Source organism: Accipiter gentilis, chromosome 1 (genome assembly GCF_929443795.1).
Source record: "Accipiter gentilis chromosome 1, bAccGen1.1, whole genome shotgun sequence".
Taxonomy (NCBI): Eukaryota; Metazoa; Chordata; class Aves; order Accipitriformes; family Accipitridae; genus Astur; species Astur gentilis.
This window is the reverse complement of record NC_064880.1, coordinates 13,836,927-13,858,893: the sequence shown is the minus strand read 5'-3', so window position 1 is coordinate 13,858,893 and position 21,967 is coordinate 13,836,927. Positions and strand designations below refer to the sequence as shown.

At 39.9% G+C, this 21,967-nt stretch overlaps 1 protein-coding gene across 1 annotated transcript in view; it reads left to right on the top strand.

Moving 5' to 3' along the window:
* Window positions 1–21,967, top strand: part of IQCA1 (IQ motif containing with AAA domain 1) — a 112,678-nt gene that overhangs the window by 11,388 nt on the left and 79,323 nt on the right. Inside the window, exons 3-6 of the mRNA XM_049800273.1 lie at window positions 3,338–3,451; window positions 5,561–5,749; window positions 6,472–6,543; window positions 18,661–18,848. Coding sequence (XP_049656230.1) covers window positions 3,338–3,451; window positions 5,561–5,749; window positions 6,472–6,543; window positions 18,661–18,848 — 563 coding nt within the window. The remainder of the gene's footprint in view (window positions 1–3,337; window positions 3,452–5,560; window positions 5,750–6,471; window positions 6,544–18,660; window positions 18,849–21,967) is intronic.

Below are 21,967 nucleotides of genomic sequence, written 5' to 3'. Positions count from 1 at the left end.
GATCTGCTTGATCCATATGTTGCATTTCTGCATCTCCATAGCAGCACAGGCTCTGTGGATCTTTCACTTGTACATGTCCTAACATGAAGTCATATTAGCTTAGCTTCACTATTAATGACAGTGGCTTGACTCTGCCCAATTTTAGTGTGGGATTAGATAGAAGATGGACAACTGATAACCAAGGTACAGTCCGCTTCAGTCTGCCCTTTGCATCACTGTGAATCAGCCTGGCCCCAGGCCTCTTCCAGAGATTACAGGTAATGCTAAAAGTTGCATTGTCTGGTCTACTAGTTCATAGTACAATGAACTATTAAAATGAGAAATCTGAGACAAGTCTTGTATTGTAAAGGAGGCAGGAGCCTGGACCATATTCAGCATCCAGGGTTCAGGACTGCCTGATGTAAAAGCAGCCCCCTGACAGACAGCCCACTAAACCAGATGAATATGACAATAAGGCAAAGTCTTGAAGCTGCGCTCTAAAAGCAGTATAAAAAATCAGCTGCAAAGAGGTGGTTGCTTCTCTCGCAGACAGCTCCACCTATTGTCAAATTCACGTACCGCTGCTTTTCTAAAGAAAAAGTTGGAGCTTAAATTACTGCTTTTTTCAGGATCCCAGTTATAAGGTGAGATAAATTGCCTTATAACATTATTTTGAGATTTTCAAACATGTTTCTGTTTGTGATTACCTGTCGATTTCACTGTGCAAATTTAGGATAGTAATTGCCATGGATTTTCACCAGCTCTTTACCTTCTATGTTAATTGCAGCAGAGAACTATTTTAAACTATGAGAAGGCGTACTAGAGAGTATAAACACATATCCGGGGAAATTGAGACTTCAAATCATATTTTGAAACCGTTAAGCACTGCTGTTTTCATGACTTCTCAGTAAATCCACCTACAGCAAAAAAAGTTGGCAAGTCTGAAAGGTCATGCTTGACATCTATTAAAAAACAAGCATAAATTCAAATTCCTGCACCACACCTTAATTGTAGAAGGCATGACATACCTACCTACTAAAAAAAAAAAAAAAAAAAGGCTCTGGAAAGATTTCAGGGTTTTTCAAAGCAAACATTATTTTCCATAGTAGATAGGAATACAGATTTATGGGGTTTTAAATAATCACATATTCTTGGTTACAAAACAAAATTACTGGCCAGTGCTTGACAAATAACTTCTGTTTCTTAAAGTATGCGCCCAGAAAGGATACCTCTAGTCCTTCCTTTTACTGTATTATCATGGGCTAAAATCCAGCGTGATTGTAGGCAGATAACTCAACAGAGTAGTCTCATTTTATATCTTATACAATGATATTGCATACTTTTTACTGCGTCACTGTAAGGCCAAGCTTCATCTTTCTTGAGTTCTGTGCCTCATGTTTTTGTATGGTTGCCTTCCAACACTCAGTCATTCCATTTCCTGGGGTAATTGTAAAGGTATTTGGATACACAAATTCCATGTGGAGCCGGGAGTGGCTAAAAAGCTGCAGATTTGACTTCAGGATAAACATCACAAGCCTAACTTTTCAATACTGGGCCCCAAAAAGAGATTATGAAGAGAAGCAAGCTCCCTACTCCCCACCCTTCCAGTCCCAGTATTATGGCTTTGATCTCGTCTTTACAGTCAGTAAAAGTTGCAATCCAGAACCACTTGTAATTAAAGCCCAGGTTAGATGTCAGAGATACTCATCAGCCCTACACTGACTTACGCTGCTACCTGACAGTGTACAAGTCCTCTTATCCTATGTGAGGGTGTCCAGACAAACTGCTTGATTCCTTATACCTAAAGACAGCCAGATTTGTAATCTATCGTAGAGTGATTTGCATAATGTATAATCATTTCCATCAACAATCAAGGATGTTGGAGGGTGCAAACAGGAGCTTAACAAGACAAATATTTAGAAACTTTAGCAGACCAGACCTCTACATGGATAAAATCAACAGAGGTAAACAGTCCTACTTGGAAGCTTTCTTATGCAGCCATAATAGGGATGTCCTGGTCTGCACAGTATGCAACTGAGGGAATTAGTAATGAAGTCTTTAAGTTGGCAGTTCACAAGAGCTGTTTTCATTGGCCACAGCCTTCCCTGCAAAGCCTTGCTCTAGGAATTGGAAGGCCTTAGAGCTCACAAGCACTGCATTTACCATGCACTTGTGTCAAGACAGGAGCAGTGCTTGTTCTTTACAGCCAGCACTTTTCTCCTCTGTATCTGTCCACACCAAAGCTGGCATTGAGGCTGCAAAGGATCAAGTCAAAGGTCTCCCTGAGCAGGTCAAAACTCACCAGTTTCCATAGCAGACAGAACAGAGAGCGCTGACAGTGAGTGCAGCATCAAGTCTTGTACCTGTCTTAAGCTCCTTGGGCAAAAGGACAAAGTACCCACATATACCTAGGGACAAATTACTGCATAACTTGACCATGCATCTCCTCATGAGTAGTGTGACAGAGTAACTGCTGCCTGTCTCCCCCATGCCTCCTTCTATCCTTCTGGGTAAATCATTTGCTTGAGAAAATATTCTAGATGTTCCTTAAACAGTATATAGGGAATACGGCACCAGTATGAAGACACATTCCCCATCCCACTCACCCCAAAATATACTTGCCAGTAAATATTCTTGGAGAATTATTTTGTCTTCAATATGATACAAAGAACAGGTTATGTCACTCTGCAGCTTCTTAACTTTTGGGCTGGTTTTTTGTGTGCCTGCGTGTCTTTTCCGTTTCTCAACAAGAGTGAAATCCTACAGAAGAATCAGTAGAAATGTGAATCAGTTACATTTTTTTTAATGATAGAAACGAGTGAAGGCAGCCACTTCTAATCACACCTGATTTTGAGAAGTGACTGAGATATCACAGACAGTGACAGTTTGTCTACAGGTGAAAATAACTGTAGATGAACAGAATTGTGCTTTGGTTCCGTGTAATGGTTAAAAAAAAATATGCAAGAGAACAGATCTGTTTTTCATGTTGATTATAAAAAGAGGCAGGATGATCATACAACCCAAGGTATTCAATTAGGTAGAAATCATGTTTAAGTTTCCAGCAACTCTACCAAATATTTTAACAGTTTAATAATATAATTGAGCCATTATAAAAAGAAAGATTTCTGGGCTTCCATGGTTCAGAAACTGGGTTGATTTATTTGTTTTTGTTGAATTAGGCCTTAAAGTAATTGCAAAGTAACAGCTCAGCAGCTGTTACAGAGGTCAAATTCCTCAAAACTCCAGTATATTCAACAATCTCAGTCCAATTTAATTGCTTTGTAAAGGTGTTCAATTAGTAAGTAATGTGATTTTAATGCAGTTCTAAAAAGCATCTCATGACTATTTCTTCTTCTAGGAAGACATAGAAGTACCTATTCCAAGGTATTTCATTAAAGAAAAGCTGGAAGTGCTGCAGCAGAGGGAGAAAATCCTTGATCGGATTTTGCTTGATGCTGGATTGCAGACACAGGTAACTACACCACATACCTACATAATAACACGCTTAACTTTTTTAGTTTACAGGCACACATGTCTGAACACGAGCTACTGAAGTGAAAAGTACTTTTATAGCAGTTAGGAAGTAAAACTCTGTCTACGGATAAGGCACAAATAGAAAGTAACATTAAATTTTCCTGTCTAACAACATCCAGTCACATCTTGAGTCTGGTTAAGACTGAAATGAATCAACTCTGCTTTATGTGTGCGAGAGTGTCAGAGAAAGGGCAGCACTTTGGCCAGATTTAGTAGGTGCTTTATTTGTCTAGCTAACTCTCATCACATAATTAGTCTTATTAAAATCAAGTTGGGCTTAAGTTTTACTGAACCAGGATTCCTAACCAGAATGGGCAAAACTCAGAGTTCAGGTCAGCACAACTGTTAGCATTCAGTTGTTTATAACCTCTGAACAATGACTGCAGTCTCTTCTGTACAGCTATAGAGCTGCAGCTGCTAGGAGGAGTAGAAAATTGAGTTTTGGCAGAGCAAGAGTCATTACAGAGAAGTACATGAGCGCTCCAGTGAAGACTGTTCTGGATTTGATATACTTTTGACCTTTTGGAAATGGCACATTGCCTACAAGCAGTCGTTGCTAACCCCTTGAAATAAACAACTGTGCCTACATGTCTGGATGACTTAGATTCATAGATGTTATATCCATAAGAGACAGTCCCGACCAGACCACTTAGTCAAACTGCTGCACTGCCCCAACCATTGAATTCTCCACCAGTAATTATGCTGGTAGGGGAAGTCTGTGCACCAGACAGAGGCAGTCTGCAGAGACAGAGCGCAGGTCTCTCTGCTCAGTTACTTTAATGGGCAGCTGCAGTCCTCTTGGTCTCCACAGTAAATCTCTGGGTAAATTCTCTGCTCTTCTTAGTAGTCCGATGTTGGTCTGTGCAGATCCTCTGTTTCAGCACATTACATCTTGAAGCTTTTTTGTATCCCAGAGTTCTGTCACCCCTTTTCAGCATGGCATCCATTACAGATGAGACTATCTGGTGTGCAGCCAGCTCACCTGGGAGCACTGGGCTCTTGCACTTCAGGCTCTGGCAGGGTCCAGGTCTCCCTTGCCAGGATACCACAAGAGAGGCACGGGATTCAATAAACATGAATAAAATAATCACACAGTATGAATCCAGTGCCCTGTGCTGCACTTCCAGTTCAATCACTGCTGGGATTGCTAGAGGGTTGTCAGCACTTCTGCATGCATCATAGCAAGCCACGTACACTCAGGAAGTCTCAACTGCTGTGTAGACCACTGTATTCTTCAGTGTCCATGGCAGTGTTACAAGCAGTGTAACATAAATCAAAAACAATAGAGTTCATAAGAGGAGTCTGCTCTGCAGATCATTTTTCCTTCTATGTAATTTTGTTATGTAAAGCCCTGCTAAAAGTATAGTATAGTGAGCTCCACACAATATATATAGAAGCATTAAATGTAAACTGTCTCCAGTCAGGGAATTAACATCAAGAAAGGACAATAATTCAGTTTTTCCATGGGGACCATGAGGGTTTAACAAGAGTTCTCAGGAGTGAGAAGGGGAAGTCCCTCTCTCCAGATGCACTGTTCTGATACGTTTTTCCTTAAGCATTTTCTACTTGGGCTGGGCTTACCAGGCCTGGGCTGGCTCAGAACTGCCTGTCCTTCCATTCAGCAAGAGAGCTGGAGTCCCTGCAGCACATCCAGAAACCCATGCCTTCAGAAAAGTAAAAGGAAGACATTCCATAGCCTAAGAAATTCCTATGGTTCTTTAGGTATTTTTTTCTCAAATGGATAGTCCAGCAGGATGCATAAGCCATATAGAGCTGTTCTGGCTTCTCACTATGGCATCAGGCTTTCCTTGTCACACATCAACACATCAGGTTCTCCTAAAAGTCCTCAGAAAAACACATCTCTCAAGATACCAAACTTACAAGATATTGCAAGATAGCACTGAGACAGGAGTCTCTACTGTTTTGTCTTAAGAAGTTTCTGCAAGAAGTTCATTCATTGTTTCATTTGCTAACTGAGATAGGCAATTAACAAAACACATAACTAATACTTTGTTTTGTCCATTCCTTTTTGGCTGTGCTGTTGAAGAAACCCGTCAAGGCCATGACATTTGAAGAAGCCATTAAAATGATCCAGGTTGCAGAACGGGCTCGTCAAGGCCGTTGTCGAGCAGCATTCATGAAGCAAATTTACCTTGAAGAGAAGAGAGAAAGACAAACTAAACTTCAGGTCCAGATGGGTCCAAGTCCAGATGATGCTGCCACTTGCATTCAAAAGGTGACACCTCTGATTTAACAACAGTTCTGGCAGAACCAAATGACAATGTTTTGTTCAGAAGAACAGCAGTAGACAGAAGCATAGCTCGTAGGATGGGAAGCATTCTGAAATTACAGCTTTCAGGATGTCTAGCAAGGTGACATACATCGTTTAAACCACTTACCAAAATGAGACAGGACCCTAGATGTGAGATCAATGGAAGCAGTCCTGCACTGGCAATGCTGGATGACTTTATAACCTCCACGGTTTTCCATTCTGATTTTTATGACCTCAGTTGCTCTTTCTGGCATCCCCTTGGAATCCAGTGAATTTCAGAGAATTCATGCCTTTTCCTGTGATGTCTAGGGAAATATTTCATTCCATATCTTGAAAAGATGACAAAGGGAAATTACTGCTAAATTCCAGAAAAAGTCCTTGCACATGAGTAATTCAGACAATTCAGCCTGATGAGAACAGGAGCTCAGTCTAAATCTTAAGTCTAAACACTTTTTGAAACCCTAATGTTGTTGTACTTAAAAGACAGATATACCAGTGTGAGTGGATAACAAACCTCAGAATTTGTTTAAAAAAAAAAAAAAACAGATGGCAACCTGTTAAAGAGTAATAGTTTCAATTGTATATTGTGCCTTTCCTTCCTCTATTTGTTTTTTCCTGTGTCTGCCAGAGTAAAGGAAGCTGTAACAAGGCCCACTTATCTCATTAGAGTTTTGTTTACAATTCAGGTTTGGCGTGGATATATCCAGCGCAAGAAAACAGAGAAAATGAGAGGAGAGGAAATGATATTTCTGGGGATGGTAAGTAGTGCTGGCTAGAGAATATAAAATGCCACAGTCCGTTTGTTCTTCAGACTTTTGTAGTTTAGCAGGAGATGAGAAATTAATTTCTAAGATTCTTCCTATTTTAAAAGGAGTCTCTAAGGAGTACAGAGCTAAACTGGAATGATAGCACAGAAGTAGCATTTTTTGTCTTATGCTGCACACTTTTGTGCTCTATAAACATAGTTCGATGCATATGGCAGATGTGGAAACAGGCTGTGTAGAATTTGCCCCAGGTTCTAGGGAATTGCATGACAGAGCATGACAGAGCAAGGAAATTTTATGAATCGATTTTTAATTCATAATTCCAAGACACTTGAGCTGTCTTATTCCGGGAGCAGAATTAAAGCAGCAAAGTCTCCTGTCCCACCCCTTTGCAAACCACTGCATGTGTATGTCAAGAGTAAGGAAAAGGGACATTAGAACTGCCATATTAATATGTCAATATTTCCACATAGAAATAATCCAAATATTCCTCACATCATAGTGCAAAAGAAAAAAAATGAAAGCACCCTTTCCAGAAGGAACCCCTTCCTCCCACAATTAGAGAAGGTACATCTGCTCCCACCAACATCTTCCTTCCTAGCAAGTACTTGAGAAAAAGTATAAACTCTTTACAGTTGACATTTTCTTTGGCCACCACCAATTCTTTGGGTGCCTTCATTAGGTACTAACACGTGTCAAGTCTCACAGCTCTCTTCAACTCCAGCTACAGTAGCACAGCCCTTGTACCAAGTTCTAGTAAAGCTGGTTCAGAGCACCACATTACAGAAACATTCATCATTGCTCTATGTTTGGTAGGTTTATTTATACCTCTATGTTCTACAGTTCTTATATGATTAATTTATAAATTAATCATTTAATTTTGAATTAAAACATGCTTTCTGCTTCTCCCAGACAATTTGGGTGATTTTCTTGCCCGGCAATGAATGGAATTGCCCTTAGCTGCGTTATAGGTTTATGAAAACTAATTGTGCTGGTAGCATATGTCTGACAAACATGTATCATCAGTTAAGAATGACTTTAAAATCTTATCTTTAGAAACTAACATGTACATTTACCTAAGCTTTGCCATGTTAAATACAGCTTATGGATTTAAAAAACACGTTATGGATTATTGCCTTTAATATCTGCTGGTCATTAACAGTAAGCGTGGCCCGCATAGCTAAACAGAGCTTTGGGTGCCAGTTCCGCCTCTGTTTAAGACAAAGAAAATTTCCAGAGATTTTAACTTAGTGCAGCCCTAAAATGGTGAATATTTAGGATGTACTGAAGATTAATTAGAAATTACACCTTTTGCAAAACAAGGGATCATATCCTATCAAATCTCATGACAGCTTCTGTCGAGTCTTAAAACTAGAGTCTTAAGAAGGAAATCTTGTAGTCTGGTATCAGTTATTGGAGGGTTCACAGCAAAACACTCTTTTCATGGTGGCCAATGGTAGAAGTAGCTGATAACTAGGATGTAAATAGCCTCGTTTATGGGGAGAAAATCTATATGATCATAGGGATGAAGGGAATTAAAACCAAACACATATAGCATATTCATTTCCTGACCTCCATTTAGGAGCAAGAGAATTGATGTTTGCAACTCTGCACTCAGACTCATTACTCTTTATCAAGTATATAATCAAAGGATGTAGGGAAAAAATTGATACCTCTAAATAATAAAAAAAATCTGTTCATCTTTCTAGTGTTTTTATATTCCCCATTTGCATTTCCCTTTTACTTTTCATGCTGCATTCCCTTCCATGGTCTCCAAAGGAAGTGAGTGGCAAGCAGACATTGGTTCACACTGATAGATAGGCAGTGAGCTCCAAAGGTCAAGTCCCTTTGATGTATGATCACGTCAACCCTCTAAAAAATGACCACAGATCTTAATGTGTAAATATGTTGAATTTGCTTTTCTAATGCTGCACGACTTAGACAAATTAGAAGACCTAGCCATCCATTACTCCAAGTCCATCCCAAAGGAGACTCGACTTTTACTGCAATAAATATAATTTCTCTTGTAGTTATAGTTGTTTTAAAAATGTCTGTGTTACTTGCTTATAAAGACTGCTTTGCAAAAAGAGCTAGTCCATTTGAAGTTCTGAATAATGATTTTTGGAAAAATTCAATTGTGTTGATCTAAAAAAAATACAGAAATATGTGCAAAGACCAAGCATTGTCCAGTCTTTTACTGAATTCAGTATTATTTTCTTTACCATCTGCTTGCTTCAGAAAAATTTATGTATCTTTTCTGGAATTCAATTCTATTTCATCTTTTTCTTGATGACAGAGTAGAAGCCTACATTCCAGAGATTTTTCTTGGCTCAAAAGTAAAGCCTCATTATTATTATTATTTATTAAAGTTTAATTGCAGAAACAGCATGATTCCCTCAGCACATGTTATTCTAAATCTCCGATAAATCACAATTTGCAATACCGGTTTAATTTGTAAAGAGAAGCAAGCCTTACTAAGAGCACATATATCTTGATAACTGTATCCTGACCTGTTTCCTGATCATCCTCACATTGCTGCCACAATGCTGTTTACTAGAAGCCCCACCATGACAAGCATAACGAATGTTCTAGGCATAGATCTGTGTTTAAGCCACACCAACCACACTGTTGTTGCAAGAAAACACATTAAATTGTCTTGAAAACATGCATGCACTGCCCAAACAAACCTGCATTTCCTTGCTCTGACTGTTTCACCGTTACAACCCAATTATAATGTACCTTTTTTTTCAGTTTTTAAACTGGTGCCTGCTTCCACTCGTCTAATTCTGGCATTTATAAATTCCCTGTCATTAAACACCCCAGTGAGAGATTTCTGTGACTGTTTCATTTTGCTGCAGTGCAAACTAGCTATCAGCCTAGTGTAACTGGATGTGTGAACTGGTTTTTGGCAACTACTTTGTCTCAGGGTGGTACAAAACAGCCCAAGCCTAATAATGGATCTACACTCAGTGCTCTCCCCAACAGACTTTCCTAACAGAGTAGACCCTGCAGGAAGTTATACTTACAATCTCAGAACACAAGCTACTGGAAAGAGGAAAAAGCTGCTTTTAACATGAAATGTTAGGATAAACAGTTTGCAATCAAAGAGTAGGAAATGTGGGAGAAGCCAAGGAACAAGGAATACAAAAAGGCAAGACAAAATCTATCCCAATTTAGGGGCTCAGCCTACTGTTGCAACTTTGAGGGGGGAGTACTCCAAAGGCCTGGACATCCCCTTGTTCATGTTTTCACTCAACAAGCACAAGTAATCAATCCCATTGGAGCCAAGTGCTTTACATGCTTTAACAATTTATAGGACTGAGCCCTGCATGCTTTGGACACACACACATGTAAACGCCTTCTTGTCTCACGGGCACATCTGTTGATTTACAGTTACACAGCTCTCACACTGCTCTATTCTGTAGTTTCAGCCATTACCAAAGAGTTAGGGACATAACACATGCTGATCTATGATTTTCTCACAATAGTATTTCAAACGTTCTTCCTTCCTCTGTATCCTTTTCACATGGAAGGATCTATGTGGTCTTAAACTGTTCTCTCTTTCTTACCTCTTTTAAACATACCCTAATTTAGGCATGTTGTCTTGGATAATGCTTTTATTTATATCTGAGAAAACAGTCTGCCAAACATTCCTTGTTCTTTGAATTCCTGATAAATATAATTCATTTCATCCAGTCAGAAAAAAAATTAGCATTTCCCAGAATAGCCTTCTGTGTAAATATTATAGGCTATGGCTAAATAAATATTATATGGGATTTAACAAACTGCAAACTCCATAAGTAAGTGAAATTTAAAATACTTCTCAAGCTCTTGAAAGTGGGCAGTTACAGTAGTGGTACACACCAGGCCTGTTTTTATCAAGCATAAGGTTAAAATGACTTTTGTTTTACTTGCAACCTAGATAGCATTTAGATTTCAGCACAAAGTTATATGTTGTTTCACCAGGCATACATATACATCTAAACAGTGATAACTAATCTGGCATGTTTTCAATAGAAATTTTAAACCTGCTTATTTTTTAAATAGATGCTTGGAAGCAAGAAGCCCGCTAAATAATTTGGCTTGCATTGGCTGAAGTCACACTAACAATGAAATCACTGCCTTTCAGAGTCCAAAACATACTTGCCATTTTTAGTAGAAGTTTGACAGCATGCCCAGGTATAATATCGGAAATAAACATAGCCAAACTTATATAAAACTTAGATGGTTGTGGATATAAGTGTTTTCTCCAGTTTAAAATTTCTTTCATCTTATTAAAAAAGTGCTGCATGTCAATATTTTTATATATATGATATAAATCTATAAAACAGCCATTTTCAATATTTTTCTAACAAGGCCTCTTACTATAAATGCTTTATTTGAATGCATATGACAATTACTTTAATTGGCAAAGCCATTGAAGTGAGTCATATAGTAGGGAAGCTTTAATGAATGCAATATATTTTGCTTAGTTGTTCCTTTTTTGTGCCTAATTTAGGAATTCAGCCATATAATTGATGTGGCTATCACCATTTGTGTACCATGGAACCTACATGAATACAACTTTCATAAGACAAGAGGCTTCTTTAAAATACATTCTTCCTGCACCCAGACAAAATACATTGAGGAAATGAGAAAGCAAGGACCATAGCTAACTCCTATATCAAGCTTTTAAAGATAATTTGGATCACAGTTTAAAATTCAGCAGAATAACAGTCATAAGTAAAGAACAGACCCCCAATTGCTTAGGTGGTAAATTCATTTAGTCTACTAGTAAGGAGTTACTTGCCTGTGTAGTCTAAACATAAAAAGATCTCACTTTCACTACCAGGGAAAAAATAAGAGACCATTAAAAATACTTACTTTGCTTAGAAAATAAAGTCCTCTAGAGAAGCAAACTATACTCCTGAAAATAAGCAATCTACAGCAAAGTGCTACACAACTAGTGCGTCTATCAAAACATTACAATTGCAGACAATGCTGTCTATAGCAGAACATATACTGAAGAAGTCCCATAAAACCATGCAGTGTGTGTTTCAGCTGTGCTCTTTCAGGTCTAAGAAAAGAAGCTGTCCTAAATTAAGTACCCAGTAATAAAAGCTGCAGTAAATCTACCTTTCAGGCATAATATGAATGTTAGCCTTAAAACGTGAAGTAAAATGAAATTTATTTATTTCATTGAAATGAAGACTATCTTTCCTTGTAAGTGTAGTCATAATGGAACAATTGAAGAGCAGTTAGTTCCACAGCATGGGGCCTCCTATATGTAGAACTGTAGCCTTAAGCATGTTCAGCCAGCCTGCACACCTCTAAGTGTTTTATAATGAACAATAAAGCAGTCTGTGTTGGAAAGAGCTGTTGAGCTGACTAAGCAGAAAGGCAGGCTTTTCAAGCTAGGAAAGAGTGATCTGTGCAATTTAGTTTCTTAAGTCAAAAAGGGAAAACACACAGAGACTTTGATCACATTAGCTTACCTGGGAGGTGTGGGGAACTTCATCCATCCTTACACTGGTAGGTCTTCCACTTTCATAAAACCTAAATTCCCTTTGGGAAAGATAGGGGGAGGAGGAGTAAAGAACAGAAGAATCTAACACCACTCTCATCAGCATACTTGTGACTGATGAGTTGGAATAAAATTCTCTTTTAGACAAATGTCCATTTTGCCTTATTAATTTAAACAAGGATTTTAAAGACAAAGCCCATCAAACATTAGATAAGCATTTTAAGTTAATGGACCATGTAGTCCTATTTTCCCACAAACTCAGGAATCTTCATATTATGTCCTATTTTTACAGCAACATCAATTATTAATATGTATACTTTTGCTGACAGAGGACCACACTAAAAATGTGAGTTTCGTTATCCAGTTCTGGGTCATTAACTGTGAAAAGCTTGTAAATATAATGGTTTATTCACATGGGAAGCCTTCATTAAGATGCATTATTCTACAACTGATGTGGCAGCATTGCATTATCAAGTTCACTGTCCCCATCTAATATTTGTAATTTGTTTCTAAATGAGTTGCTGTTTGTAGAGCAAGTTAACAAATTTGAATTTCACATGGCCAAAGAAATTTCTTAAAGATGGGAAAATGCTTCTTCCCCCAAGGAAGACCTATTTATTAGCGTCTTCCTGTAGAATGCCTCCCTTTGGTTTAGAAGCAGAAACATTAGAAGCGCTGAGAGAAGTGATGCTAGAAATAAATTGGCTTTTGTCTTCCTTAACGTGCACATTAAGTATAGAGGGCTATAAAAGCAGCACTCATCATATTGTCTCAGCATAACTCTTTAGAGCTCCAGAACAAGCATGTAGGCACATGGAAAGTTGATCCGCAATACTGCAAGGCACAGGTCAAAGACTGGCCAGCAGGGAGGCATTCCTGCTGGAGCTCTTTAAAACCATTCTCTCACACTGTCCATCTCTCTTGGCACCCCTTCTACGATTTCAGTACCTATTTTTCTCTTGCATTCTCAGGTGGACAAAGCTTTTTCAAGACATATTTTCTTCTGAAGTATGCTCCTTGACAAGAGAACACAAACTCCGCCAGGGCTGTTATATAGACTCTGTCTTTGTTTGAAGACCCAAAAGTGCTTGAAGATGAATATAAGGTCCCAGGTTTTGCACTCGTCTCCTCATTACTGAGGCAGGGTTAGGAATGCATTAAACTGTGAAGCTGGTGAGGTTTAGGATGACACATACTTTTCTGATTAGAACAAGAACACTGTGGACAAAAGAAAGAGTGCTTAATACAGTGGCTTTCTTCAATTGCAAAGCAAGAAGGTGGAAGCAGTGTTCTCTAATTCATATCAGCTATGCTATTTATAGCCTTTTTTTTTAAGGTGTTATAATAGTCTAAAACATTTCATACCATCCATTAGGTGCCTGAGGAATCGGTTTTCTTTCCTCACTTTGTCTTTTACTTGACAAAAGAAAAGCATTTTCTATGAAAATGCATCACAAATGCACAACAAATGACAGAGAACTGACAGCTAAAACAATGGTTACATTGTAAATTGTTTTACAACAATTACATCCTCTGGACATGTTGTTGTATCTCTTCAGTAGCTCCTGCTGCTGAAGTGTCTATTTTTAGGTTATGTTGCTAAATTAGCTTCCACACTCAACTTTGATCGAGTTCATCTTCTTATTCCCTACCTATATTTTACCAACCGATTCCTTTCCTTGATCATTCACACCCTTATGTACACTTGGATCCATTCTTATAGGTGTCCTGGTTTCATTTGGGATAGAGTTAACTTTCTTCCTAGTAGCTGGTACAGTGCTATGTTTTGAGTTCAGCATGCGAAGAATGTTGATAACACTGATGTTTTCAGTTGTTGCTCAGTAGTGTTTAGACTATAGTCAAGGATTTTTCAGCTTCTCATGCCCAGCCAGGGCACAAGAAGTTGGCACAGGACACAGCCAGGGCACCTGACCCAAAGCGGCCAACGGTGTATTCCGTACCATGGGACGTCCCATCTAGTTTAGGAACTGGGAAGTGGGGGCAGGGAATCGCTTCTCGGGGACTAGCTGGGTGTCGGTTGGCGGGTGGTGAGCTATTGCCCTGCGCATCATTTGTACATTCCAATCCTTTTATTACTACTGTTGTCATTTTATTAGTGTTATCATTATCAGTTTCTTGTTTTCTGTTCTATTAAACCGTTCTTATCTCAACCCACGAGTTCTACTTCTTTTTCCCGATTTTCTCCCCCATCCCACTGGATGGGGGGGAGTGAGTGAACAGCTGCGTGGTGCTTAGTTGCTGGCTGGGGTTAAACCACAACAATAGGCCAGGGAAGCAGTTTTTTTAAGATAGTCTCCATTTTACTTATTAGACCACATACACATAAGTTCTTTTGATGTTTCTTCATCCTTGTTTTCCTCAAGTCCAATTCATTTTTTTGTTGAGGTAACTGCATTGATTTCAAAGTAACAGAATAGAAAGTGAGGGCAGTTGTACATTCACTTGTAATGTTTTACTTAAAAATCAAATGACCATGGCACGCTTTCCTCACTGCTGTTCAGCACTTGCCTCCTCCTCCTCCCCCAGAACAGAAGTCACCCTTCAGTTCCTGACATGTGTCGGCCTCCTAGTCTTCACTCATAGACAAGGCGCACTGCGTATGTTCCACATTAGACTGCCACAAATCCTTCAGGACTCATTCATCACAAACAGCTCCGCTCTTCATTTCATGCTCTCCCTCACCCATCTGAGCTGGGGCTTGTTATTGCCAAAGCTTTTGCACTACAGGAGGAGCCCCAGGTTTGGCAACCGTCTGTCCACTGCTAGGCCAACTTCAAAAGATGTCATTTGTTATTAACATATCTCCCTGCTACTCATTGCAACAGCTTGCCTGGCAGTGCTGACTCCTGCTCAGATCAAGTGTCTTTTCATACCTGCCATGTCATCCTATCTTGTTGGCTTCTCTCCAACACCTACTCTCCTCCCCAGCTTATCTGTCCATCTAGGTCTGAGCCAGCTCCGCTTTCTCAGAGATGGAAGCAATCAAGCAACAGCACATTTCACATCGGCAATGGCCTTTTCCTCCATGTAAATAAAGCCTTTTCCACATACCTTAAATTAGAAAATATTAATAACCAGTAATCAATAGGACTGGAAAAAAAGACAGTCAAATGAGAATACAATCTTATCAACTTTCCCCATTCTCTTTCGTTCCTTTCTTTAGTGGGTTATCAAAGGTCGCTAGCTAGACTCTTGCTGGTAGAAGTGATTCCTGTTTCTTTTGTTTTCTTGTAGTAAAACAGTCTTTGGAAAAGAAAATGAAAAAAACATGAAGGATAAACACAACAGAGCTTCTTTCCATAAGCTGTGTTACAAGGTTATGTCTGTACTTCAGCCTTAAGGCCTTGAGTGCAGCTCATAAACTAGTATCAGCAGATATATTGATAACCATATGGTGCTCAGACAGGTAGCTGCACAAATATTTACTCAGGGCTTGGCTGGATTTTGCCAACCAGAGTGTGTTCAGTAGCCTTGTTGCTATCAGGATCTGAGCCAGCTGGTTTAGAGCTACCTGGACTGTGTCCACACCAGCTCCATGACTCTGGACTCAAGTGTAGATACATTCTGTATTAATTCACTTAAAGATAAGAATCTCCTACTTCTGGTCTTGCTCAGGGCACAGTCTGGGCGCGTTCTTGCCAGTTCAAACAGTTGATATCTCATCTGGCTTTAGTACTGATGAAAGATACTCTGACAGTAAATTCACAGTGACAAGTAGCTGGTCATCAAAGGCTCCCTCAGGACTCAGTGCAGAGCAGTTCAGAGGAGCTGAGTGGAGGAAAGGTTCAGAGATGGCAAAGAGGAGCTCTCCTGTCTGTGCTGCTGCATGGGCCATCCTGCTCTCCACCTTGGTCTGGTCCCATGCTCAGCCACCACTTCCCTTGCTATGGCTCTGGCCCCTCAGCTGCCCCCTTGGCTCGCTGATTCACCTCCATACCAGGAGATAATTAATGCAAGGAGGGAGCGGGGCAGGGGGGATGAAGCCAAAAGGGATTATTTTCTACTTCTTAGAGAGCTGAACTGGTTCACTGCAGGGTCAGGTGAGTGCCAGAGTCTGTGCAGAAGGGAGGAACCGCAGGACCACACATCCAGCAGTTAGGATGGAGGGGGAACTGCCCCTTCCCAGCACCAATAAGCTGTCCATCTGGTGAGCCATCTCATGGCATTTCACCCTTAAACATTCAGTTGCATGCTGTAGAGAAGCCTGTCTTTCTCCATCAGCTGCAGATCAGCCTCATTAAAGCTGGAGATATCCTTTGTGCCTCTCACACCAAGTTGCCTAGTCCTGAACATTGGTTCTGTCACTTCCCAAAGGAGACAAGGGACCTTCTGCCCACCCAGCAAGACATCATCAGCATTCACCACAACTCCCTTTGCTCATGGAAATACTTGTTCAGTCCCCTTTCTTGTGCTCCCAGATTTCTTTCCCTTATCCCTTTTCTTCTCACGTATCTTCAGCTAGAAAACTTATTTCTAAATGAAAGAGTCCTTCCCCAGCTTCCCCTGGTCAAGCATTTAGTTACGAAATCTAGTAGGTTGTCCTCTGTGCATAATGCAGTGTCTGTTCAGACTGTGCTACAGCAGTATAGAAAGACACGGAAGAGTCATGCTGGCTCTAGCTGGCTCACCTCTTCCATAGCAGCCCTGCTACCAGTATCTCTAGGCAGTAGTGCTCTGATAGGAACTTCTCAGAAAAGCAGTCCCTTGAGCATTACTGTAGTGAAGCAAAAGCTGAATAGGAAACTGCCGGAGGGAAGGGGATCTTGTTTCTAGATCTCAATCTGGGAAGCAGGCCTTGTGGGTCCTCCTCTGGTTTCCAAATGAGCCCTGAGAAAGCAGCATCATATCTGGCTATTCTGAGGTTCATTTAATATCAGGAAGGCAGACAACAGTGAAATCCAGGTGAAATACGAATAAATAGTGTAATGTTAGTTGTGTCACACTTAAAAATAGGTGCTGGTGAAGGTGAAGATTGGAAGCACTTCTGTGGAAACTGAAACATGAGTGAACGTAACATCTCAGGGTGAAAGGCAACATATATTCACGAAGAGAGCATGTTCCAGCCACCTTTCAAAAGCATGCTGCTCTTCTTGTTTCCTCCTGAATATCTTCTCAGTGGTGGCCTTGACCAATTCCTTCTGCACAGCGCGAGTCCCATATTGCAGATGCAGGGAAGGCAGTAAATTGCTTTCCTGAACAGGGGAAGGCCTCTGCACTTACTTTGGATAGTGTGCAATCCTGCTGTGTACTTTCTGAAACCAAACTTGCTTGGCACTTGTTAGTGATTTTTGGAACCTGGTCGAAGCATGGAAAAACACTGAATAACAGATCTTAAAAATAAGCTGTCCAAACCTTTGATAGAAGCCTTTTTGTCTTTGCAGGAGACCTGTGGAATTAAGGACTTGGTGCACGCTAGAAAATACATCACACCAGAGCAAGGAGAATGCATTACTAAATTAGTCTGAGATGTGCTGATTAAGGACAATTTCTATACATTCTGAAGGTGGAAGGCCAGAGCAGAATTGTATAGGTCTTTTTCATGCAGACCAACAATTCTAGGCTTTTGTTCACATATGCTGCCACCTATATGTCAGACAGTCACTAATTTTGAAGAGTAAAGCACACCATATTATCATATTTTCTCCTCCTTTCCATTCTTAAATTTGACATATACTATCAGACAACATGATTAGTACTTCCCATGTATGTGTAAAATATTTTGTTCTAGAACTGAAAAAACCCCTAAAGCTAATTTACAAGTTAATTTTTAAAATATATTTTTCTCTACACTTATAAGGTAGTAATAGCTTGTAAACCACTGGGAACATCTTAACTTTATCAACCATTACAAACTAAAAATGCAAAGTTTCAGACCACCCACACAGATGGTATTTTTCATGCTTCTGTATTTGCATACCAGAAAGACTTTCATTTTTCTCTCTCAAAGTACACATGTAAAATCAATCACAAAGCAGAAATTACTGTAAGACTTTAAACTGGCTTAGAAGCTCTTCTTGCCAAGGTTATCAAATCATGGGAAACTTGGGGAGCTGTGATTTTTATTACAGTGTTTGGGGGGTTGTTTATTCTTTTGTTGTTGTTCCTCAAGGGAAGTTGATTTCCTAAAGGAATATGACCAGCTGCAACAAAATACCAGGAAATCACTGACCAAGCAGTGCATATAAAAATTTAAGTGAACAAATTAAAAACAATACTGGCTAATTAAAAAGTACCAATAGGAAGTCCAAACATTTGAAAATTCAATTAAAAAATCTCTGGCACCCTTCTGACATGGATAAAGTTGGCATTTACAGAACAGCAGCTTTCTCACCTGTCTCATGGAGATCCCAGGATCCCACGGTAGAAGGGTTGTTTTTGTACATTGCAATGTTGTTAATTAATGCTGAAACACTAACAATAGACTATTGTGTTCATCCAGGCAATTTTTGTGAGCACAGGGTTTTTTCCTGGCTTCCCGCAAATAAATTAAGGCTTAAGCTTGGATTCACTGTCAACCTGGCATTCCAGTTTATATTAAGTTTCTTTTAATTCATACCTTTTGGTTTTTCTCCTCTCATCATTTTCAGAGCCTACCTCCTCACTTAGAGGCAATGAATATTTCACAAATGCATGCTGGGCAAGTAAATGACCTGGAAGTTGAGGTCCAGGAGAGACATGAGGAGGTATTCATCAAGGACAAGCTGAGAGAAACAGAGGGGCTTGACATCAAGGAAACGCTCCAGGATCAGATTGGCCAGTGTTTCATCGAGTGCCGGTGAGTGGACATAAACACTTGCCCATTAATAAGTCCATTTGACCCAAGGAGTCTAATTGTGCAGTTCTTTCAGATTCCGAAATTCATCTTAAGGTGGTGAACCCAGTCCCAGCTGCCAAGCTAAGTTCCTGAGTGGCAGGACTCCTAATTAGGGAAACCAGAATAACACATCACTCCTTGCACAGTCCAGCAGGGATCAGAGGTGCGCCTTGAAAGACTGACTGCAGAATCAGGTCCACAGACCTGTGGGGGCACATTTAGATTGTCTATTAGCTTGGGCTCCAGCTTTGTAATTATAAGCAGCATACTTAAAGTTTAAGAACACTGACTTTTTTCCCTGTCTGAATACATAAGGTTTAAGAGAGAGAATGCAGTCTTCCATGAGATAAAAGTATAATTATTTGCCATAGCAAATCACATCACGTCACTGGTACTGCAATCCAGGTGCCTGCTGCTGGTATTATCTAGCAGCCGATATGAATCTGAAGTACTTTTGTACTTGAGGCCTGACCTTCAAGACACTCCCCCAAATGTAACTTTACTTAAGTACTGCTGCTGATCTCAGTGAAACTTCACGTCTCAGTAGAGTTAAGCACATACTTACACGTTTTTAAACTGAGTGCTGACACCTATAGTTCTCTCAGGAAGTTTACTTTAGCTGATGAAGTTTTGAGACTGGCAATACTATAAAGCCTTGTACTAAGGAGTATAGGCTGGTTTTATTATATAGGTAATTTTTTCCAGGATTTACCACATCCAATGGGTTTGTATGTAAAAGTAAATTGGGAAGCAGCACCCAAAAGTTCCAGGATCTAGCAGAAAGGTTTCAGCTGCTCTGCATAAAACTGCTCTGCAAAAACACTTCCAGTGTTACAAGGCTCACATTTGTCTTGTGGACTAGTGTCATGTCCATTAATCGTTCAGCATTTTTTCAGTGTACCTGACCTGCCTTCAGCATGCAGTTTCCAGTTGGAAACACAAATGCATTCTGATGAAATCCTGCTCTATTTATTCCTTGACTACTTTAATCAGGTTTTGGCAGCTATACAAGAGCATAGTGTTTGTTAAAAAAAAAAAAAAGGGGCAATCAAAAATAGCACTCTCACAGGTCTGCCACAATCTATTTCTCTTCTGTCTTGTACTTTTTCCTCTTATAGACACTCAAGACTAGTACATTTTTACCCCATCTAGCTCTACTTTAGAAAGAACTGCTGGGTTTACAAACCGCTGTTATTACAAAGCACTTCCCTTTTCCTTAAATCAACCCTGCTCCTAGGGTCTACTCTGCACACTTCTTGAGCTCCCATTTCCTGCCACTCCCCACAACTCCCAGCATGTTCTGAGGTACAGAAATATCTTATTTCCTTTGCTTAATATTACTCATCTAATAGTAATTCTCTAACATAGGTCAGTCGTGTCCAATTAACTTGACTCTAGAGCTTGAGGAGAGCTAACTGAAATGCTATGTGAACCAATAACAATGTTTCTATAGGAGATTAGCAGAGAACAGTCAATCTCCCAGAGAATAAGGCTGAGCCATAAACCTCTTTAAAGACAGTTATGAGACATTATTAAAAGTAAAATCCATTCCATGGAGACACTTAACAGCAGAGCCAACCAAGAGCCTAACCAATCCAAAGGATCATTTGGAGGAAGCCAAAGCCATCATTCGATCAAGGGAGATGGAGAGGAATGGCTGAATGAGCAGTTCATCAAAACCCTTGCTACCTAATGTATAAGCGACCTCAGTCTCATGTATCTATGAAATACTCTGAAGACGTAAGGCAGAGCGTAAATGCTGAGCTTTCTTATTCTGGAGCTCTTACAAGTGAAATGGGACCTCACTGCTACATTTATATCCCAGTTGTGCCCAGGGGCCCAACTTTAGGTGAGACTTCAAGGCTATAGGCAGACATAGTCAGTATCCCAGCATATAAATATGTGATTAAACAAGTTAAAAGGAGTTCTTTAGCTAACCTTTAAGTTGTCTGGTCTGGTCTAGTCGGGTTCAATAGTCTTGAATCTCATCTAGACTTGAAAATTAACAAAGATTAAGGCAGATGTTAGAATATAAGCACCATGTTAACTGATCTTGGATAGCTTTATAGGTATGCTTTTCCTGAGCAAGTGATTATATTAAATGGGACTAAGATATACCCGCACACAGAGTTAGTTAATCAATGACACCACTGCTTATAGACAAGCCTTTAGTCAGACTTGTTCTGCTACAGCTGAGATGGACTGAGAACATGGCTTCCCTCCAACCTTGTAGTATAACCAGAGCAAGCTGCTTCTCAACTCACCCCTCTGAAACAATCTGATATTAAAAAAATGAATGAAAAAGCAGTTTTAAGCTAAATCAGACCATTTCAAGAGAGAGCAGTTAAAGAAATGCTGCATATGCAGTTATGTGGCAGAGGGGCAGTGACAGACTTGGTGCAGGCAGAGCAGTGTGTTTGATCATGCTCCCCTTTACTCTTCTTTTAAACTAACTCTGTCGTGATCTCTAGAAAGCAGTAAGGCATGTTTCAGCCAAGACTAGACAGATCTCATTGATAAAGAAATATTCTGGTGATTTAGCAGTGTGGTAGATAAAATTTTGCCCCCAGTGAAGCCAGTGGGAAACCTGCCATCAGCTTCAGCAAAGGCTGGACATCACCCAATATTTTAGTTCATTTGAATCTGGCTGAGTGATGCAGTGATTTATGGGACTGAGAGGAGTCAGAGTGAGCTGCCTGCCATCCTACTCTTCACAGGAGGTCTCTGTTTAAGTCACCAAAATAATTTTCCCCACAGACATATTCACTTGAATCCAAAATAGGTTTTAAAAAAAAAAATCAGCAAATTTCTACACATGGGGATCATGTGTGTCACACAGAGCCAAGCTTTCCATGTGATGCATGCCAGAGACAGAGACACTGCAGAACGAGCAGGAGTTGTGTCCTGCTCCTGCCTGGCCTGCTGAACAGTAGCCAGATCTAAAGTGTCAAGTTTTACATTAATTATTACCTGCCAGGATATATTTTGGCTCTCCAGTAAGCCAGTCTATGAGATCAACAGCTAAATGTAGCTTACAAATTACTCTTTAACTAGGCTTTTTGACAGTTTACCATTGTCCA